At 40.9% G+C, this 19,853-nt stretch overlaps 1 protein-coding gene across 1 annotated transcript in view; it reads right to left on the bottom strand.

Moving 5' to 3' along the window:
* Positions 1 to 1,843: 1,843 nt before the first annotated feature.
* The window catches only part of PPP2CA (protein phosphatase 2 catalytic subunit alpha), a 32,015-nt gene continuing 14,005 nt past the window's right edge, over positions 1,844 to 19,853 (bottom strand). Inside the window, exons 2-7 of the mRNA XM_017871977.1 lie at positions 11,665 to 11,874; positions 7,222 to 7,395; positions 6,376 to 6,465; positions 5,733 to 5,894; positions 4,490 to 4,608; positions 1,844 to 2,961 (exon numbers count right to left, since the gene is read on the bottom strand). Coding sequence (XP_017727466.1) covers positions 2,889 to 2,961; positions 4,490 to 4,608; positions 5,733 to 5,894; positions 6,376 to 6,465; positions 7,222 to 7,395; positions 11,665 to 11,874 — 828 coding nt within the window. The 3' untranslated portion in view covers positions 1,844 to 2,888. The remainder of the gene's footprint in view (positions 2,962 to 4,489; positions 4,609 to 5,732; positions 5,895 to 6,375; positions 6,466 to 7,221; positions 7,396 to 11,664; positions 11,875 to 19,853) is intronic.

Here is a 19,853-nt window from a genome sequence, read left to right as displayed (position 1 = left end):
TTTTTGAGACGGAGTCTTGCTCTGCCGCCCAGGCTGGAGTGCAGTGGCCGGCTCTCAGCTCACTGCAAGCTCCGCCTCCTGGGTTCAAGCCATTCTCCTGTCTCAGCCTCCCCAGAATCCTCTTTTTTGAGACAGGGTCTGGATCTGTCACCCAGACTGGAGTACAGGGGCACGATCTCAGTCCACTGCAATCTCCGCCTCCTGGGCTCAAGCGATCCTCTCACCTCAGCCTCCCAAGTAGCTGGGATACGGTATGCCACCAAGCCTGGCTAATTTTTGCATTTTTTTTGTAGAGATGGGGTTTTGCCATGTTGCCAGGCTGCTCTTCAACTCCTGACCTCAAGTGATCCGCCAGCCCCGGTCTCCCGAAGTGTTGGGATTACAGGCATAAGCCACTACGCCAGGCCTGCTCTTACGGCAAGCTTTTTGAAAGTTTATCAATGAAAATCCCATTCTAATGTTACTGAGACCTTTTTTTTTTTTTTTTTTGAGAAGGAAGTCTCGCTCTTTTCACCCAGGCCAGACTGCAGTAATGCTATCTCAGCTCACAAGCTCCGCCTCCCAGGTTCCTGCCATTCTCCTGCCTCAGCCTCTGGAATAGCTGGGACTACAGGTGCCCACCACTGTACCCAGCTAATTTATTATATTTTTAGTAGAGACAGGGTTTCACCATGTTTGCCAGGATGGTCTCGATCTCCTGACCTCGTGATCCACCCACCTCGGCCTCCCAAAGTGCTGGGATTACAGGCGTAAGCCACCGTGCCTGGCCTTGAGACATCAATTAACACCCAACTTAGTGATTCTCATCCAACCATGATTACGTATTTTTAAAGAAAATTACTATACTTACTTACACATTTTCCTTACCATAGCCATTTTCAAAAGTTAGGGTACTAACACTTTCTAGTTTAGATGGCCAAAGCCCAGTCTCTAATTAAACAATTCTTTTAAACCCTAGTTATTCTAAAACCAAGCTATTCTTGTCACAAGTCCCATTCCGCTAACCACAAAATTTAGCACATTTGTACCTGGAAGATAACACCACATGTCAATTACAATATACGTATTCCTTAGTCAATTCTGATATCACAGGACCCGAAAAAAAGCTGCTTGGTGTCTAGATTACTTGGGTATTAAAACATGGATAAGCTATTTGTTCAGTTGGAGAGAAAGGGCATATAGAGTGACAGAGCAACAAAAAGACACACAGATAATGCATTTCTTGTGAAAGAAAAGAATGAAATGAAATGAAATGAAATGCAGAAACCCTAACGGCCTTTTGCTTTGAAAATTAACTACAAAAGCCACTAAAAATATGATCAATTAGATCAGAAAAGAGGGGATATGCTATAACTTCCCTGTTGGTTCCAGATTCAACACAGCACAAAGCAAGAAAACTTTTATTTACTACACTCACAAGTATGATTAAGTGTTCCTGTTTACTCTGGTACATTAAAATATCAAATATTAGTTCCCACAGAAGAACTGTTTTTTAACATCTAATCCTATTTGAAGGATGAAAGGGTGGAAAAACTCAAATGTTGAACACTGCCACTTTAAGTACCATTTTTGTCTTCAGGTGAACGTACATAAGACTAAACCATGATCCAACAATAGTTTTCTATTTGGTTTCACTAGTATCACTCAAAGAACTTGACACAGGCTAATGCTTTAACACTTTCTTATCGGAGACAAATTTAACTCTAAGAACATATGACTCAACAATGTACAAAGATTTAAGAATTTGCCAATCTGTCAATCATTTTAAAGAGTCCATATAATATACATAGCAATATAATATTCATAACCAGAAACTGCACTAAGTAAACACATCATTAGTTTGTTAAGCTCTACCTGAAAACATGCTGTTTTATTAAAACAAAACCCAAAGACTTAAATCTCAAGTTATATGGTTTTACAATTAAGTCTTACTGAAGCAGCACAGATTTCCTTTCTTACAAACAAGTTAATATGCAGGAAGAACCCACAAAGTGCACACCAACAATGTGACAAATTTTAATATGTGAAATACAAATAAATCCTGAAGTTAATCTGAAGAATGTCAAGGAGTTACCAGAGGTTATGTAGTGCCCTTGATTTTTATTTTACCTATAAGTCTACAAATTCTAAAATTTACTCAATTGATTTAACTTTTTTAATAAACAGCACCAGTCTTGCCCATTGATACAATTAAAATTTGACCTTCTCAGTTCTTAGTTCACAAGTTTATTATGAAAAACACTGCAGTGCTCTTGTGCAGTCACATCGTCTTACAGGAAGGGGGAAAAACAGTTCTGTTCAAAACAACTCACCAGGTTCTGACAATAACAAAGGACAACATGGGGCTGAGATTTGAGTAGGGAATAAACTGAGTGCAGACAAATCATATAATTAAATTAAACGGTATCCCTGAAAATAAAAAGAACGATTTCAAAACTCACAAGTAGAAGGGAGGCCTTGGTACTTATTTTTAAAAATGTTCATTAAGCTCCAATGATTGTTTGCTGCTATCCTTATCTACAGTCATGCTGAGTAAAGCTATAGCTAAATGGAAGTTAAATTGTATTCACGAGGTGTTAATGTTTACATCTTATTATCTGCAGTCTCTCAGAGAAAGCAAAAGTAACTACAAATAGCGCTATGCCAGAAACTGGTTTCTTGACCAACAATGTCGCTTCAGCATGCAATGAACTGGTTCATTCTAAAGTGGTCACGGCTGTTGATGACAAGAGGCTTTGTATTTTTATATGGCACATCTTTTGGTCCATGTGAAAACAAGTTTTTTGAATGTTAACTATTTTCTGACACTTTGGAGTTACTGTTGCTCTTCCCATTTCCATTAGGTCGATATATGGTTCATGGCAATACTGTACAAGTTTAAAATTTCATTACAGGAAGTAGTCTGGGGTGCGACGAGTAACATGGGGCTCGCCTCTACGAGGTGCTGGGTCAAACTGCAAGCTGAAAAACAAGACAGATTCACGGTTTATGTTCCAAGACCTCCATGTACTGACAATCAAAACCAAGAACATGAGTCTTCCAAACTTTACACTTCCTATCCAATTTCAGCTTGTCTTAATGTAACAGAACCCTAACGATAATGGTCTGTTAACCGTACTCCCCTTGAAAGAGTCAAGGCCAATTCAGCCACAGAGACTATGCTTTTATAAAAACATGGTTTTTACCTTGACTGAAATTTCAAACAAGAAAAACATGTTTGGCGGGGCGTGGTGGCTCACGCCTATAATCCCAGCACTTTGGGAAGACGAGGTGGGAGGATAATGAGAACAGATTGAGACCATCCTGGCTAACACGGTGAAACCCCATCTCTACCAAAAAAACACAAAAAAATTAGCCGGGCACAGTGGCGGGCGCCTGTGGTCCCAGCCACTCAGGAAGCTGAGGCAGGAGAATGGCGTGAACTCAGGAGGCGAAGCTTGCAGTGAGCTGAGATCGCGCCATTGCACTCCAGCCTGGGGGACAGAGCGAGACTCCGTCTCAAAAAAAAAAAAAAAGAAAAAAAAAAGAAAAAACAAACAACAAAAAAACACAAAACATGGTTTTAAAAGTGAAAAACCTAGTAATTTACACTAGGATCTATATATAAGTTCCTGTGGGTGTGTTTCAATGTAGGTCCATTCAAAAACTTAAAAGTTGGAATCTAACATAGCATAATCCCTTAATAAACTCTTTTTCCATATGAAGTCTCGCTCTGTTGCCCAGGCTGGAGTGCAGTTGCAGTATCTTGGCTCACTGCAACCTCTGCCTTCCAGGTTCAAGCGATTCTCCTGCCTCAGCCTCCTAAGTAGCTAGGATTACAGGCATGCGCCACCACGTTGGGCTAGAATGTATTTTTAGTAGAGACTGGGTTTCACCATGTTGGTCAGGCTTATCTCGAACTCCTGACCTCAGGTGATCCACCCGCCTGAGACTCCCAAAGTGCTCGGATTACAGGCGTGAGCCACTGTGCCTGGCCCCCTTAAACTCTTAAACCTCACATTTAACTATGTATTCAGGCTGGGCACTGTTATCTTTTTTTTTTTTGAGACAGACTCTCGCTCTGTAGCCCAGTCTGGAGTGCAGTTGTGCGATCTCGGCTCACTGCAAGTTCACACCATTCTCCCGCCTCAGCCTCCTGAGTAGCTGGGGCTACAGGCACCCACCACCACGCCTGGCTAATTTTTTGTATTTTTAGCAGAGACGGGGTTTCACTATGTTAGCCAGGATGGTCTCGATCTCCTGACCTTGTGATCCGCCCGCCTTGGCCTCCCAAAGTACTGGGATTCCAGGCCTGAGCCACCGTGCCCGGCCGGCACTGTATCTTATACTTGTAACGCCAACACTCTGGGAGGCCAAGGTGAAAGATCACTTCAGCCTAGGAGTTCGAGGTAAGACTGGGCAATATAGTGACACCCTCTCTCTCAAAATAAATAAACCAAAAACCTACATATTCAGTAATGCAATAAAATGTTCAAGTAGAAATACTTACAAAGAGTATTTTAGAGTATCATCAAGTTCCATGATTGCAGCTTGGTTACCACAACGATAACAATAGTTTGGAGCACTGAAAATCGTTACTACATTCCGGTCATGGCACCAGTTATATCCCTACAAGGAAAATGAGGAAAAATCTTACTTTACTCCCTCAATTCAACTAAATGCTACTTCACTCAAGAGAGAAAAAAATCTCTACTCATTCCCACCCCTGCCAAAGGGGCTTAAGAAATGTTAATGCTTTTTTTCTGGATGACTTAATAATTTGCTATACTTCATACAACCTGTAAGATATGTATGTATTTGTTTTCCCCCTCATTACAAAACTTGCTTTTAGTACTAAAAAGAAAGAAAAAAAAAGCCTTTAACAAACAGCGGCGACCACCAAAGAATGAACTGCTTCTCATGTATCTGCCTTGCAAATGATAGTGTCTCATTAGCCTCTTCTATTGCAGTGGTCTTAAAACATGATTTAAGAATGAGTATTTAAGCGGCCATTCCCTAGAGAAGTAGATACCTAATCCTGGAGACCAGAACCTTACCAATTTTGTCAGTTACAGGTAAAGGCCTGTAAGTTGTTCACTGCCCAGGAACAAACGCGGTATGCCTCTAGGATCTCCAGCCTTGTTTCCTCAAAATCCATCCATCTGAATGCATGAGCTACTTTTGTTACTTTTTGTTTAGTATTGTTCACAAATTTATCTTTAGCAAAGTCAGATTTTATTGATAACCACAGAGTTGTACTAGTATTAATCTAATTAGGACCTTATTTTAAAAACATGCTAATCAGTGTGCATGTCAAGAACCTTTGCCTCTTTCCCTTCTTTCAAATCACCTATAATCCTACCATCCAAAGGACCACTTAGAACATTTTGGTATATTTCTTTCCAGTCTCTCCTACATACATACATGTTAAATATATGAAATGACATTGGGATCATAAAATATTATATACACACCCCAACTCCCTACATCTTACTTTCCCACTCTTAAATCCCAAGTACTTCCTAATCATTCAGATTTCTCTGGAAAAATGTTAATGGATTCATTGTAATCAACAACTTGAGCTTTTAATTCTAGTAGTGTGCATCTACTGAAAAGGCTCAGGCTATAATGGTAAACTCATCAGAAGGAATAGATGGAATTTCTCACAAATGTCATTAATTTAAAACTCCCTAATATCTTCTTTCCTTAAGTTCATTAAAAAACAAGTCATATTTCAAAGAATAGAAGCATACCTCCATCACTAGCTGGTGAGCTCTTGACACCAACGTGAGGCCATTGGCATGATTAAATGTCTCTGAAATATCTTGCCCAAAGGTGTAACCAGCTCCTCGAGGAGATATTCCCCAACCACCACGGTCATCTGGATCTGACCACAGCAAGTCACACATTGGACCCTAAAAAATAACTTCAAGTTATAAAATGCCTTTTACAAACATGGTTAACACATTATTTGAGTAATTCATCAGAAGCAGCACCCTAAGTCACCCTCTTTGAGTGATGTTTGTGGACAACGCTAATAGATTGTGCAGTTGAAGTCAAACATCTGCATCAAGTAAGATGTATTTTCCAGTAGACTTTATGAGACACAGCTGACATCCATGGGGCCCAGCAGCAACATGCCCTAATTAATCTGCCTATACAAATTTCAGAGTCTAAGACAGACAACCTAGGTCCTAATAAGCCCAGCTCTACAGCTGTTGTGATCTTGGCAGGTTTCTTAACGTCAGCTTCTTCTGAACAATAGGGCAGACAGGAGTGTTCACACCTCAAGTTGTTTTTGAGAATTGTAAGAGAGAATGTATCTAATGAACTTATAATTAAACCTCTCCACTCCCTAGTAAATATTTTGGAAAGATTTTATCAAATAAGTCATACCTCATGGGGAACTTCCTGTAGGCGATCAAGTGCTCTGATATGATCCAGTGTATCTATAGATGGCGAGAGACCACCATGTAGACAGAAGATCTGGAAAGAGTAGTTTAAAAGGTTAACCTCACCTAAAAAATTTGTCAACATTCTTGGCTGGGCACAGTGGCTCATGCCTGTAACCCCAGCACTTGGGGAAGCTGAGGCAGGAGGACTGCTTGAGGTCAGGAGTTTGAGACCAGCCTGAGCAACACAGCAACACCCTGTGTCGCTATAAAAATTTTTTAAAAATGAGCTGGACACCCCCATCACTTGGCCCCTCTGGTGTTTCTGTGCTCTGCCTGAACGAGGCTTGACTTTGCAGGATTCAGCTTTGCTCCAGCCCACTCTAAACTATTGAGTACACTCCCATTCTTCCTAATAGAACATCACTGTCACACCCAGACTCCACCTCAAATAGCTCCTTTGAGAAAACTTTTTGGATATCACTCCTGCCCCCTGCCAGAGACTAGTATCTTTGTACTCATAAAATTTTATTATAAGTTCTTTTGTGTGCACAATAATTAGTTCCTTACATCTCCCAGACTTTCCAAAAAGTCTGAGAGAATAAATGGGCTACATCATCCACCCTTGTGATCCCATCATACAGTTCAGTGCCTGATATAAAGAATAATGCACTTTTAAAAAGTCGGACACATTTGTCAAATTAATTTTTTAAAATTTGAATGAATGCTATCAATATCTACTAAAAAATATCCCTAAAGAGGTATAACAGTGGAAAGAGTCAGGAGCACCTGAACATTAAAGGAAGTTGATTCTCTGAAATAATCAGCAATGAGTTTTAGATCCACATACCTGCCCATCCACCAAGGCAGTGAGAGGAAGATAGTCAAAAAGATCTGTAAAATATTTCCATACATTTGCATTTCCGTATTTTCTTAAACACTCATCATAGAAACCATAAACTTGTGTGATCTGTCTGCTCTCATGATTCCCTCGAAGAATGGTGATGCGCTCACGGTAACGAACCTAAAACAACAAAATGCAAAACATAAACAACTAGGTCTTTCAAAAACCAATGAAAATTCAAGAAACTTTCTACAGAAAAAAAATGCAGAGTTACAATTTTGTTGAAAAAACAGCACATACCCTCATATCATACTGAACCAAAACCACAGTGCTACAAAGTGTTTAAATGCCCATGGGATGTTTGCCCACATCATCTCAACTAAAATCCAACTCCCTCTACCACCAACTTTTTTTTTTTTTTTGGAGACGGAGTCTCGCTCTGTCACCCAGGCTGGAGTGCAGTGGCCGGATCCCAGCTCACTGCAAGCTCCGCCTCCCGGGTTTACACCATTCTCCTGCCTCAGCCTCCTGAGTAGCTGGGACTACAGGCGCCCGCCACCTCGCCCGGCTAGTTTTTTGTATTTTTTAGTAGAGACAGGGTTTCACCATGTTAGCCAGGATGGTCTCGATCTCCTGACCTCGTGATGCGCCCATCTCGGCCTCCCAAAGTGCTGGGATTACAGGCTTGAGCCACCGCACCCGGCCTACCACCAACTTTATACCAAACATCATCAATGGCATACAAAACCACATAAATTACTTTACAGTTCAATAATTTTTCACAAATTTATAGTTATGCAATAATCACCACAATCCAGTTTTAGAACCTTTCCATTATCCCAAAAAGATCCCTAATGTAGTCACTCTCCACTCCCACTCTAGCTCCTGGCAACCACTGATTTACTTTCTGTCTTGAGTTTGTCTTTTCTAGAAATGTCATATAAATGGAATACAAAATGTAGTCTTTTGGCTAAATATCACCTAGAATATTTTTGAGGCTCACCCATGTAATGGCATAGATCAGTGGTTTGTTCCTTTTCACAGTTGCACAGTCCTTCACTGTATGCCTATACCATTTTTTGTTTCTCCATTCACAGGTAAGATGAACTGGTAATTATGTTACTGAGGTTTTTGGCTACTATGAATAATGTTGCCATAATCATATGCGTGGAAGTTTTTCTGTGGACATATGCTTTCATTTCTCTTGGGAAGTTTCCTAGGAATATAATTGTTGGATCACGTGGTAATGTTTAACTTTTTGAGAAACCGTCAAGTTGTTTTTCAAAGTAGCTAGACCATGTTATATCCCCACCAGCAACGCATGAAGAGTTTAATCTCCAGTATTAACCAACACTTGGTATTATCAACCTTACTGATTACAACCATTCTAACAGGTGTGAAGTAGTATCTCAGCTACTTTAATTTGCATTTCCCTGATTACAATTGATATGAAGCAGCTTTTCATGTGCTCACTGACCACTCATGTATCATCTTCTTGGGTAAAGTATCTATTCAAATATTTTCTCCATTTAACAATTATCTGTCTCGTTACTGAGCTATAAAAGTTGTTTTTTTTGTTTGTTTGTTTGCTTTTGTTTTCTAATATCTGAATACAAGTACTTCTTTTCTGGTATCATCTTTTGAAGAAACAGAATCTTAATTTTGATAAAGTCCAGTTTTTCAATTTTTTATGGATTGTGCTTTTGTTATATCTAACAATCTTTACCTAACCTGACAAAGATTTTCTGGTTTTTTATTCTAGAAGTTATGTAGCTTTAGCTCTTACATTTAGATCTACGATACATTCTGATCCATTTGCTTCAGCACCATTTACTGAAAGAAACATCCTCTCCCCCGGTATTCTTTTGCTAAGGCTGCCGCAACAAAGCATCAAAGAACAGGCAGCTTAAACAACAGAAATTTACTTCCTCACAGTTTCAGAGGCAGAAGTCCAAGATCAAGATGTCAGCAGAGCTGGTTTCTTCTGAAGGCCTCTCTCCTTGATTTATGGATGCTCATCTTCTCCATCTGTCTTATCTCCTCCCCATTTGTGTCCTAATCTCTAATAAGGATACCACTTACACTGGATTAGGGTCCAACCATGTGACCCCACCACTTTACCTTAATTACCTGTCCAAATACAGTCACATTCTGAGGTGCTGTGGGTTAGGACTTAGACAAATGAATTTTGGGGGCTACAATTCAGCCCATTACACCTCCATGAGTAAATCGTCCCCCCCCCCCCCCCATAGGGTCTCACTCTGTCATCCAGGTTCAACCGCACTGGTGTAGCTCACCACAGCCTCAAATTCCTAGGCTCAAGCAATCTTCCCACCTCAGCCTCCAGAGTGGCTAGGACTACAGCACATGGCACCATGTCTGGCTAAAATTGTTTTCTGAAGAGATGAGGTCTCACTAGGTTGCCCAGGCTGCTTGCATAAACTCTTAAAGGTAGCACACTCATTCCTCTTTGATCACTGGATTAATCCTGGGTTTTTATTTTTAGCACAGGTTAGCTCTTTTCATAGCATTTGGACTCACCGCAGAAACCTTCCACCATCTAGTCCAACTCCTTCACTTTACAGCTGCAGAAAATAACCACCTCCAAAAATATTTTGTAGCATTTTACACAATTCAGATATTAATCATGAAAATTCAGCTCATGCTAAAACCACATCTCACTGCTTCTCTAATATTAGGAAAGTGTGTGACAGTCATTTTATCATTTTGAATATTATTCAATAAAAATGTGTCTGTTGCCTAGGAAAATTTCTTTTAAAATCTCCCCAAGATTTTAGGTAAAGGTAGAGTCAAACAATTTATTTAAAGGGAAAGGCGGAAGCCTGCCACCCTAACAGCTATTTACCATGCTTTGCTTCATGTTCAGATCATCATCGGTACATTTTGCAAAGCTACAACTGGCATGTGATGCATGTAATTTTGGAACTTGCTTTTTCAGTTATCATTTCTATTGTTCTAGAGTTTTGTTTTTTAAAGACACAGGGGTCTTGCTCTGTCACACGGCTGGAGTGCAGTGGTACACCATGGCTCACTGTAGCCTTGACCTCCCAGGTTCGAGTGATCCTCCCACCTCAGCTTCCTGAGTAGCTGAGACTACAAGCGTACACCACTGTACCTGTTTTTTTTGTTTTTTTTTTTAACTTTTTGTAGAGATGGGGTCTATGTTGACCAGGCTGTTCTTGAACTCCTGGACTCAAGTGATTCTCTCCACCTTCCCCGATTCTCTCCACCTTCCCCAGCCTCCCAAAGTGTTGAGATAACAGGTGTGAACCACGGCACCCAGCCTATTCTAGATTATTACCGTCATGGTTAATGGCTGGAAACTATTCAACTGAGATAAACCATAACATACATAGTCACTGTTAAATATTTACAGCAAATGTTTTCTTGAATTTCTTCCTCAGAAAAATCTTTTTTACTTGAACAAGATTCTTCCTCAGTTTTTTTTTTTTTTTTTGAGACAGGGTCTCACCATCACCCAAGCTACAGTGTAGGGTGGCAAGATCAAGTCTCACTGCAGCCACGACCTCCTGGGTTCAAGCAACTCTCCCCATCTCAGCCTCCTGAGTAGCTGGGACTACAGGCCTGTGCCACCACACTTGGTTAATTATAATTACTATTTTTTTGTAGACAAGGTCTCACTATGTTACCCAGGCTGATCTCAAACTCTTGGACTCAAGCAATACGCCCACCTTGTCCTGTCCTCCCAAAGTGCTGGGATTACAGCCACGAGTCACCGTGACCAGCTGATGTAAACATTTTGACATTTGGTATGTTTATACATTTATAATACTTCAAAAGTATCTAAAAACACAAACCTAATTATATTATCTCTCCATACCCCAATTTACTGAACTAAAATATCTGACCAGCCCTCTAACATTTTTCTTTTCTTTTTTTTTTTGAGACACAGTCTTGCTCTGTTGTCCAGGCTGGCGTGCAGTGGCGCAATCTCAGCTCACTGCAACCTCTGCCTCCTAGGTTCAAGCAATTCTCCTGCCTCAGCCTCCAGAGTAGCTGGGATTACAGGCACCCGCCACCACCCCCGGCTAGTTTTCTGTACTTTTAGTAGAGATGGGGGCTTCACTATGTTCTCCAGGCTGGTCTCGAACTCCTGACCTCAGGTGATCCGCCTGTCTCAGCGTCCCAAAGTGCTGGGATTACAGGCGTAAGCCATCACACCCAGCCTATTTTTTCAAACAATTTGACTGACGCATTTATTCTTTTCCTTTTGTTTTGATTCTGTACCATCCCCTTACTCAGAATGCAGACGCCTATGATTTATAAGTCTGAAACCTGAACATATGCATTCCCAAATGTGGAATTTTGTTTTATTTAACATTCAGATAGAGAAAATAATTGGGAAAAAAATATTCAAGACGACTGTCTTACCCATTTCAACAAGCCCCAACATAAAACTGAAATTACCTTAAGAGCTACAAGCAGTGTAACTGTTTCAACTGAATAATATCCTCTGTCAACATAATCTCCCATAAACAAGTAATTTGTATCTGGTGATTTGCCACCAATTCTAAACAGTTCCATGAGATCATGAAATTGCCCATGCACATCTCCACAGACAGTGACTGGACATCGAACCTCTTGCACGTTGGATTCTTTTGTCAGGATTTCTTTAGCCTACAGATGGGAGACAAAAATAAGGCAATACATTTGGCATTAAACAATATTAACAAAGATTTGTTTACTTACACTTAATGTAACTTAAGGGGCAGACTCAGTCTAAGATAAAATTGCAGGCATTTATGATCCCATTAAAATAAGCGAGATACGATTATAATCCATTAGCTATCTCACCCTGTTACCTAGAAAAAAATGTGCATTCCTATCATCAATACCAGGAGTTTTTTTAAAAACCTATCAAATTGCCATCTAATTAAATACTAATTGTTAGCAGCCACGTAAAATCAATGAAAATGCAACAAGACATTCAGGTACCTACTTCCTTACCTTTAGAGTTCTAACTACAATACAGCATTCAAAGATTCCTTTTTTTTGAGACAGGGTCTCATTTTGTCACCCAGGCTGGAGTGCAGTGGTATGATCACAGCTCACTATAGCCTGGATCTTCTTGGCTCAGGGAATCTTCCCACCTCAGTAGCGGGGACCACAGGGACACACCACCATGGCTAGCTAATTTTCACAAACCTCTCTATAGAGATGGGGTCTCACCACGTTGCACAGGTGTTCTCGAACTCCTGGGGGGTTCAAGTGATCCTCCAGCCTCATCCTCCCAAGGCTTGGGATTACATGCATAAGCTACCTCACCTCAGCCCTGTTTGACTTTTTAAAAACATGTTTTTGGCCAGGCACCGTGGCCCATGCCTGTGAGAAAATCATTTGCTCAGCCATCTGAGTGACTACTATGTACCAAGCCCCGTGCTAGCAACTGGACATATAGTGGTGAACAAGATGGCTCATTCCCACTACAGTAGAGGGAAGAAGGACCACAAACAAGTAACCAAGCCAAAAGTACACTGTATTAAGTGTCACAAAGGAAAGGGAAAGGGTAACTGGGAGAGACCACTTTACATAAGATACCAAAACAAATTACCAGAGAATTATTGCTAACGAGCCATGACAACCACAGATGACAAGGACTGGGTTCAAGGCATTGGTAATGCAATCTTAGCTGCACATCAAAAATCCCATTGCCCAACCAGACCCAGTGGCTCACACCTGTAATCCCAACACTTTAGGAGGCCGAGGTGGGCGGATCACTTGAGGTCAGGAGTTTGAGGCCAGCCTGGCCATCATGGTGAAACCCCGTCTCCACTAAAAATACAAAAAAAATTAGCCAGGCATGGAGCTGCATGACTGTAGTACCAGCTACCTGGGAGGCTGAGGCAGGAGAACTGCTTAAACCTGGGAGGTGGAGGTTGTAGTGAGCCAAGATCTCATCACTGCACTCCAGCCTAGGTGACAGATCAAGACTCTGTCTGAAAACAAAAACAAAAACACCAACTCCCATCCCTTCCCCTAATTAATCAAGTAAGAATTGTGGAGAGTGGAATCAAACCATCAATAATTTTTAAACACCCCAACCCTTCCTTTCCCCAGTGTGCAACCAAGTTTAAGAACCACTATTTTCAAGTCTTCAAACATTTTTGAGAGCCTATTTCAGGATGCCTACCAACTAGTGACATCCCTAAAGTGACCTAACATTTTACTGAGTTTAGAAGAAATTTCCACTGTCCTTTTTTCAATTTACACTGTGGCTCATGCTTGTAATCCCAGCACTCTGGGAGGCTAAGGAGGGTGGACGGCTTGAGCCCAGGAGTGCACCATTATGCCTATTTTGTATTTTTTGTAGAGGTGAGGTTTCACCATGTTGTCCAGGCTGGCCTCGAACTCCTGAGCTTAAATGATTTGCCCGCCTCTGCCTCCCAAAGTGCTGGATTATAGGCATTAGCCACTACAACGGCCTGAGATATCTATTAAGAAATATGTACAACCCATTATTATCAAATCCTACTTCATTTTGAAATTTTTCTCTCCAGGGTAATTCCAGCTTCCCATTAATTATCACGAAAAAACACAAATTCACTAGGCATATTCCATTACCAAGTCTGTCTGGCATTAATACCATAACTAGTGTTTTTTCAGCACCTATCATATATTAATGAAAATAACTGAATGAAATAAGTCCTACACTGAGAAGAAACTTGCCAAAGTTATTCAGAAGTTTTAAAAGGGCATGACATAAGAAAACAGATGGTTATATACCATGTACATCTTGCCATGATGTAATTTTCACATTTAAATCTATCAGAAGTTAAATGTTAATATACATCTGTGAACATCTGTTTACCTGCAAGGCTCTCCTCTGTATGAATAATAAAAAATTGACTTTCAGGACTGCCTTACTACAAGTGACTCAAAATTTCTATTCAAATCATGAAGGAAAATTAAGTCTAAATGCTATTTGTTGCTGTTATTTCAATTTAGGCAAATCACAACGATAAACACATCTATTTTTTAAACTATACAAATTAGTAATACATTCTTGTAAAAAAATTTGGCACAGATAAAATGAAATGTTCCCTTTGAGCACCCTGCACAATCCCAACCCCTTTGGGCACAGTTACCAATAAAATCCTGATGTACAGATGCTCCTCAATTTGTAACACAGCTGCATCCAGATAATCCTATTGTAAATACAATCAAGTCAAAAGTGTGTTTTCAGCTTACAATGCTTTCAATTTATGATACACTTATCTGGATGTAGGGATGTAGTCCCATCATAAACTGAGGGGTATACTGAATGTCTATCACTTTCACACCATCATTAAGTCGAAAAATCGGGGACTGTGTATCCTTTTAAAACTATTTACAAAGTTTACACACACACACTGTATGTCTACAGAAACAATAGTTTCCCTTTGCATTTTTAAACTAGAAACAATATTGTTCAGCAGCCTGCTTTTCTAACAATACATAATAATATATAACATTTATTGAGACAGCTGGTCAATTTCTCATAGGGGAGGCAGAGCATCCCCTGACCAATTACAATGGCAGAGTGGTGTGAAACTACAGCAATATATATCCTAGTATCTTCTCCTTTGTACACATATGCAGGCACGTTTCCTGAGAGAAGATACTATGAAGTGAACTTAACTAGTGTATCTAGTAGTTTGATTTTTAAATGCTGACATTATCAAATTGTCCTTTAAAATAAAAAGAACAGCTAACTCTTAAGTGAAATTTCTAACTTGTGAATCTAGAAAAGCTAACCAAAGCTCTTTCTTCCCTTCCTACCAAACTTCACAGATCAGAACAAGTATAATTAAACACTGGCGTTAACAGTGGTATACAGTAGAAGCAATCACCCCTCAGACCAGAGAAAGAAAATAAAATTAAATTAAATTACATTAAAAAATCACCCAATCAACTATTAAGTAGATCTTAACAAAAATGCAACCTTGGAAAAGAACCAGTTTTAAGCATGATTTTGGTTGTTTTTTTTTTTTTTTTTTTCTTTTCTTTTCTTTTCTTTTTTGGTCTCAACTTACCAGCTCTCAGTTACTACTACAATAAAACAGACTACACCAGAACACTAGAACAATAAAAGCTACAGATATTCATATATAAGATCATTTTGGGCTGGGTGCGGTGGCTCATGCCTGTAATCCCAAATCCCAACACTTTGCGAGGCTGAGGCGAGTGGATCACCTGAGGTCAGGAGTTCCAGACCAGCCTGGCCAACATGGTAAAACCCCGTCTCTACTAAAAACACAAAACAGCTGGGTGTTGTGGTGCATGGCTGTAATCTCAGCTACTTGGGAAGCTGAGGCACAAGAATTGTTTGAACCTGGGAGGCGGAGGTTGCAGTAAGCCAAGATGGCTTCACTGCACTATAGCCAGAGTGACAGAGCAAGACTCCATCGCAAAAAAAAAAAAAAATTATTTTGGCAAGTGCAGCGGCTCATGCCTGTAATCCCAACACTTTGGAAGGCAAAAGCGGGAGGATGGTCAGCAGTTCAGAGGCCAGCCTGGGCAACAACATATTGAGACCCCTCTACAGAAAATAAAAAAATTAGCCACTGAAGTTTTAGGTACCCAGAAGGCTGAGCTGGGAGAATCACCTGAGCCCAGAAGTTCAAGGATGCAGTGAGCCATGATCATACCACTACACTCCAGCCTGGTAGACAGCCATTTCAAAAAAAAAAATTAAAAATAAAATAAAGTTAAGCTGTGCCATCACAAGGACTTAGGCCTTGTAAATCCTGAAAGCACCTAGTAAGAGTGGCTTTATGGATCACCTCCAGAGCCTCCAGACCTTTAGCAACCATCATTTTCAAAGGTGTTTACACAATCTCAACTGTCTAATTTAATACTCAAAATAAATGGTAGAACCAGACTTTTAAGTAACCTAATTTTGACATTTGAGGTTTTTTATTTTAATAACCACCTTTTACTCTGGCATTTTGACTTCTATAAAGTCTCACGTCACCTGAATTAAGAACTGAAGGACAAGCAAAAGCAAATCACACATACCAAACCTTTTGCTTCCCCTAAAACATTTTTCCAGGACCTCAAATTTCTTAGCTAACATGATCAACATCTGGGAAAAAAATTAAGATAAAGTTTTTAAAAGAATGTAATTAGGGCTGAGCGCAGTGGCTCACACCTATAATCCCAGCACTTTGGGAGGCCAAGGCAGGTGGATCACTTGAGGTCAGGAGCTCGAGACCAGCCTGACCAACATAGTGAAACCTTGGCTCTACTAAAAAGCCAGGAATGGTGGCACACACTTGTAATCCTAGCTACTTAGGAGGCTGAGGCAGGGGCATCACTTGAACCCAGTGACCCAAGATCATGCCATTGCACTACAGCCTGGGTGACAGAGCGAGACTCCATCTCAAAAAAAAAAAAAAAAAAAAAAAAAATATAATTAGTACCATACTGGTTTTCATTTATCAGAATTCTTCTGAAATTCAGTCAAAGGGTACAGACTGAAATGAATGAATTTCAAGCAAACAAAAGTTTGGTATAAACTTCCAAGAACAAGGTTAAAACTGAAATGAGGCTATTCTCTTAATAACACCTTATCAAAGTAACTGTGGGAAGTTAAACATCTCACACTGTCCTAGAATCCAAAAAATTTGCAGATTCACTTGAAGGAAAGCAATCTTTAAGGATACTTTTTAAAACCTTTTTTTTTTTTTTTTTGAGACAAGGTCTTGCTCTGCTGTCCAGGCTGCAGTGTGGCACCATCATGGCTCACTGCAGCCTTGATCTCCCACCCAAGCTCAAGTAATCCTCCCACCTCAGTCTCCGGAGTAGCTGGGACTGCAGGCATGCGCTACTGAGGACACTATCTTATTACTAGTATCCTCTCGGCATTCTGGTTTGGATTCAGAAATTCCACAACCTTATTTCCAACCCACTATTAATCAGCTATAAGATAAATGACCCACAGACTCAACATTCTTGAATACAGGCCATCATAACCACTGCAGTAACATGAAATTACAAACAAAGCAGGCTTAAACTAGACCTCACAAATCATCCATGCTGTTTTTCATGGAAGACAACGATTTTTTTTTGTTTTGTTTTTGAGACAGAGTTTTGCTCTTGTTGCCTGGGCTGGAGTGCAATGACACGATCTTGGTTCACTGCAACCTCCGCCTCTTAGGTTCTCCTGCTTCAGCTTCCTGAGTAGCTGGGATTACAGGTGCATGCCACAACGCCCAGCTAATTTTTTTTTTTTTTTTTTAGTAGAGACAGGATTTCACCATCTTGCCCAGGCTGGTCTTGAACTCCAGACCTGAGGTGACCCACCCACCCTGGCCTCCCAAAGGCTGGGATTACAGCCACTGCGCCCAGCAGAAGACAATTTTTAAAAGTACATGAACCAACAGGAGATTCACTAACCACTTATCATTTTTGGCTGACCACAGTGGCTCACGTCTGTAATCCTAGCACTTTGGGAGGCCAAGGTGGATGAATCACTTGAGGTCGGGAGTTTCGAAACCAGCCTGGCCAACATGGTGAAACCCCATCTGTACTAAAAATACAAAAAAATTAGCCAGGCGTGGTGGCGAGCACCTGTAATCCCAGCTACTCAGGAGGCTGAGGTCGAAGAATCATCACTTGAACCTGGGAGGTGAGGTTGCAGTAAGCAGAGACCACGCCACTGCACTCAAGCCTGGGTGACAGAGCGAGACTCCGAGACTCGAGACTCCGTCTCAAAAATAGTAACAGTAATTTCCTTAAGAGCACACAATAACCACAGGCATGCCTCATTTTACTGTGCTTCACTTTACTGCACTTTGCATATGTTGCATTTTTTAATAAATCAAAGCTTTGTGGCAACCCTGTGTGGAGCAAGTCTATCAGCACCATTTTCCCACCATCATGTGCTCACTTCTTGTCTCTTTGTCACATCTTGGTACTTCTAAAATTATTTCAAACCTTTTCATTACTACTGTATGTTATGGTGATATGTGATCAGTGACATCTTTTTTTTTTTTTTATGAGACGGAGTCTCGCTCTGTCCCTCAGGCTAGAGTGCAGTGGCGCGATCTTGGCTCACTGCAAGCTCCGCCTCCCGGGATCATGCCATTCTCCTGCCTCAGCCTCCTGAGTAGCTGGGACTACAGGCACCCGCCACGGCGCCCAGCTTTTTTTTTTTTTTTTTTTTTTTTTTTTTTTTTGTATTTTAGTAGAGAGGAGGTTTCACCGTGGTCTCTATCTCCTGACCTTGTGATCCGCCTGCCTCGGCCTCCCAAAGTGCTGGGATTACAGGCGTGAGCCACCGCGCCCGCCTGATCAGTGATCTTTGATGTTACTATTAATTGTTTTGGGGCACTACAAACCGTGCCCATAAGACAATGAAATTAATAAATGTCGTATATATTCTTACTGCTGCTGACCAGCCATTCTGTCTCTTCCTCTCCTTGGGGCTCCCTATCCCCTGAGATACAATATTGAAATTAGGCCAATGAATAACCCAAGTGAAACGAAGACTTGCATATCTCTCACTTTAAATAAAAAGTTAGAAATTATTAAACTTAGGAGAGGGCACATGGAAACTTGAGACAGGCCTAAAGGTAGGCTTCTTAAACCAAACTGCCAAGGTATAAATGCAAAGGAAAAGTTCTTTAAGGAAATTAGAAATGCTACTTCAGTGAACACACAAATAGTAAGCCAAACAGTCTCAGTGCTGATACAGACAAAGTTTTAGTGGTTTGGATAGATCAAATCAGCCACAACATTCGCTTAAAAGCCAAAGCCTGGCCGGGAGCGGTGGCTCATGCCTGTAATCCCAGCACTTTGGGAGGCCAAGGCGGGTGGATCATGAGGTCAGGAGATTGAGACCATCCTGGCTAACACGGTGAAACCCCGTCTCTACTAAAAATGCAAAAAATTAGCTGGGCATGGCGGCGGGCGCCTGTAGTCCCAGCTACTCGGGAGGCTGAGGCAGGAGAATGGCGGGAACCCGGGAGACAGAGCTTGCAGTGAGCCGAGATCGCGCCACTGCACTCCAGCCTGGGCGACTGAGCGAGACTCCGCCTCAAAAAAAAGCCAAAGCCTAATTCAGAGGTAGGTCCTAATTCTTCAATTCTATGAAAGCTAATAGAAGTGAAGAAGCTACAGAAGTTAAGCTTGAAGCTAGCAGACTGGCTCAAGAGATTTAAGAACCCATTTCCATTAACATAAAAGTGCAAGATGAGGCATCAAATACTGATACAGAAACTACAACAAGTTTCCCAGACGATCTACCTAAGTGATGAAGGTGGCTGCACTAAACAACAGGGTTTCAATGTAGACAAAATAGTCCTCTAGTGGAAGAAGAGGCCACCTAGGATTTTACTAGCTAGAGAAGTGAATGCCTGCCCTCAAACCTTCAACGGACAGGCTGATTCTTGTTAAAGACTAATGTAGCTGGTGACTTTCAGCTGAAGCCAATGCTCATTCACCATTCTGAAAACCATTTTTAAGCACTTAAGAATTATGCTAGATCTACTATGCCTGTGCTCCAAAAATGGCACAACAAAGCCTGGATGACAGCACATCTGCTTACAGCATGGTATACTGAATATTTTAAGTGCATTGTTGAGACGTGTTGCTCAGAAAAAAAAAAAAAAAAA

This window comes from Rhinopithecus bieti, unplaced genomic scaffold (assembly GCF_001698545.2).
Source record: "Rhinopithecus bieti isolate Rb0 unplaced genomic scaffold, ASM169854v2 scaffold_5889, whole genome shotgun sequence".
Lineage (NCBI taxonomy): Eukaryota > Metazoa > Chordata > Mammalia > Primates > Cercopithecidae > Rhinopithecus > Rhinopithecus bieti.
This window is presented reverse-complemented; position numbering and strand designations above follow the sequence as displayed.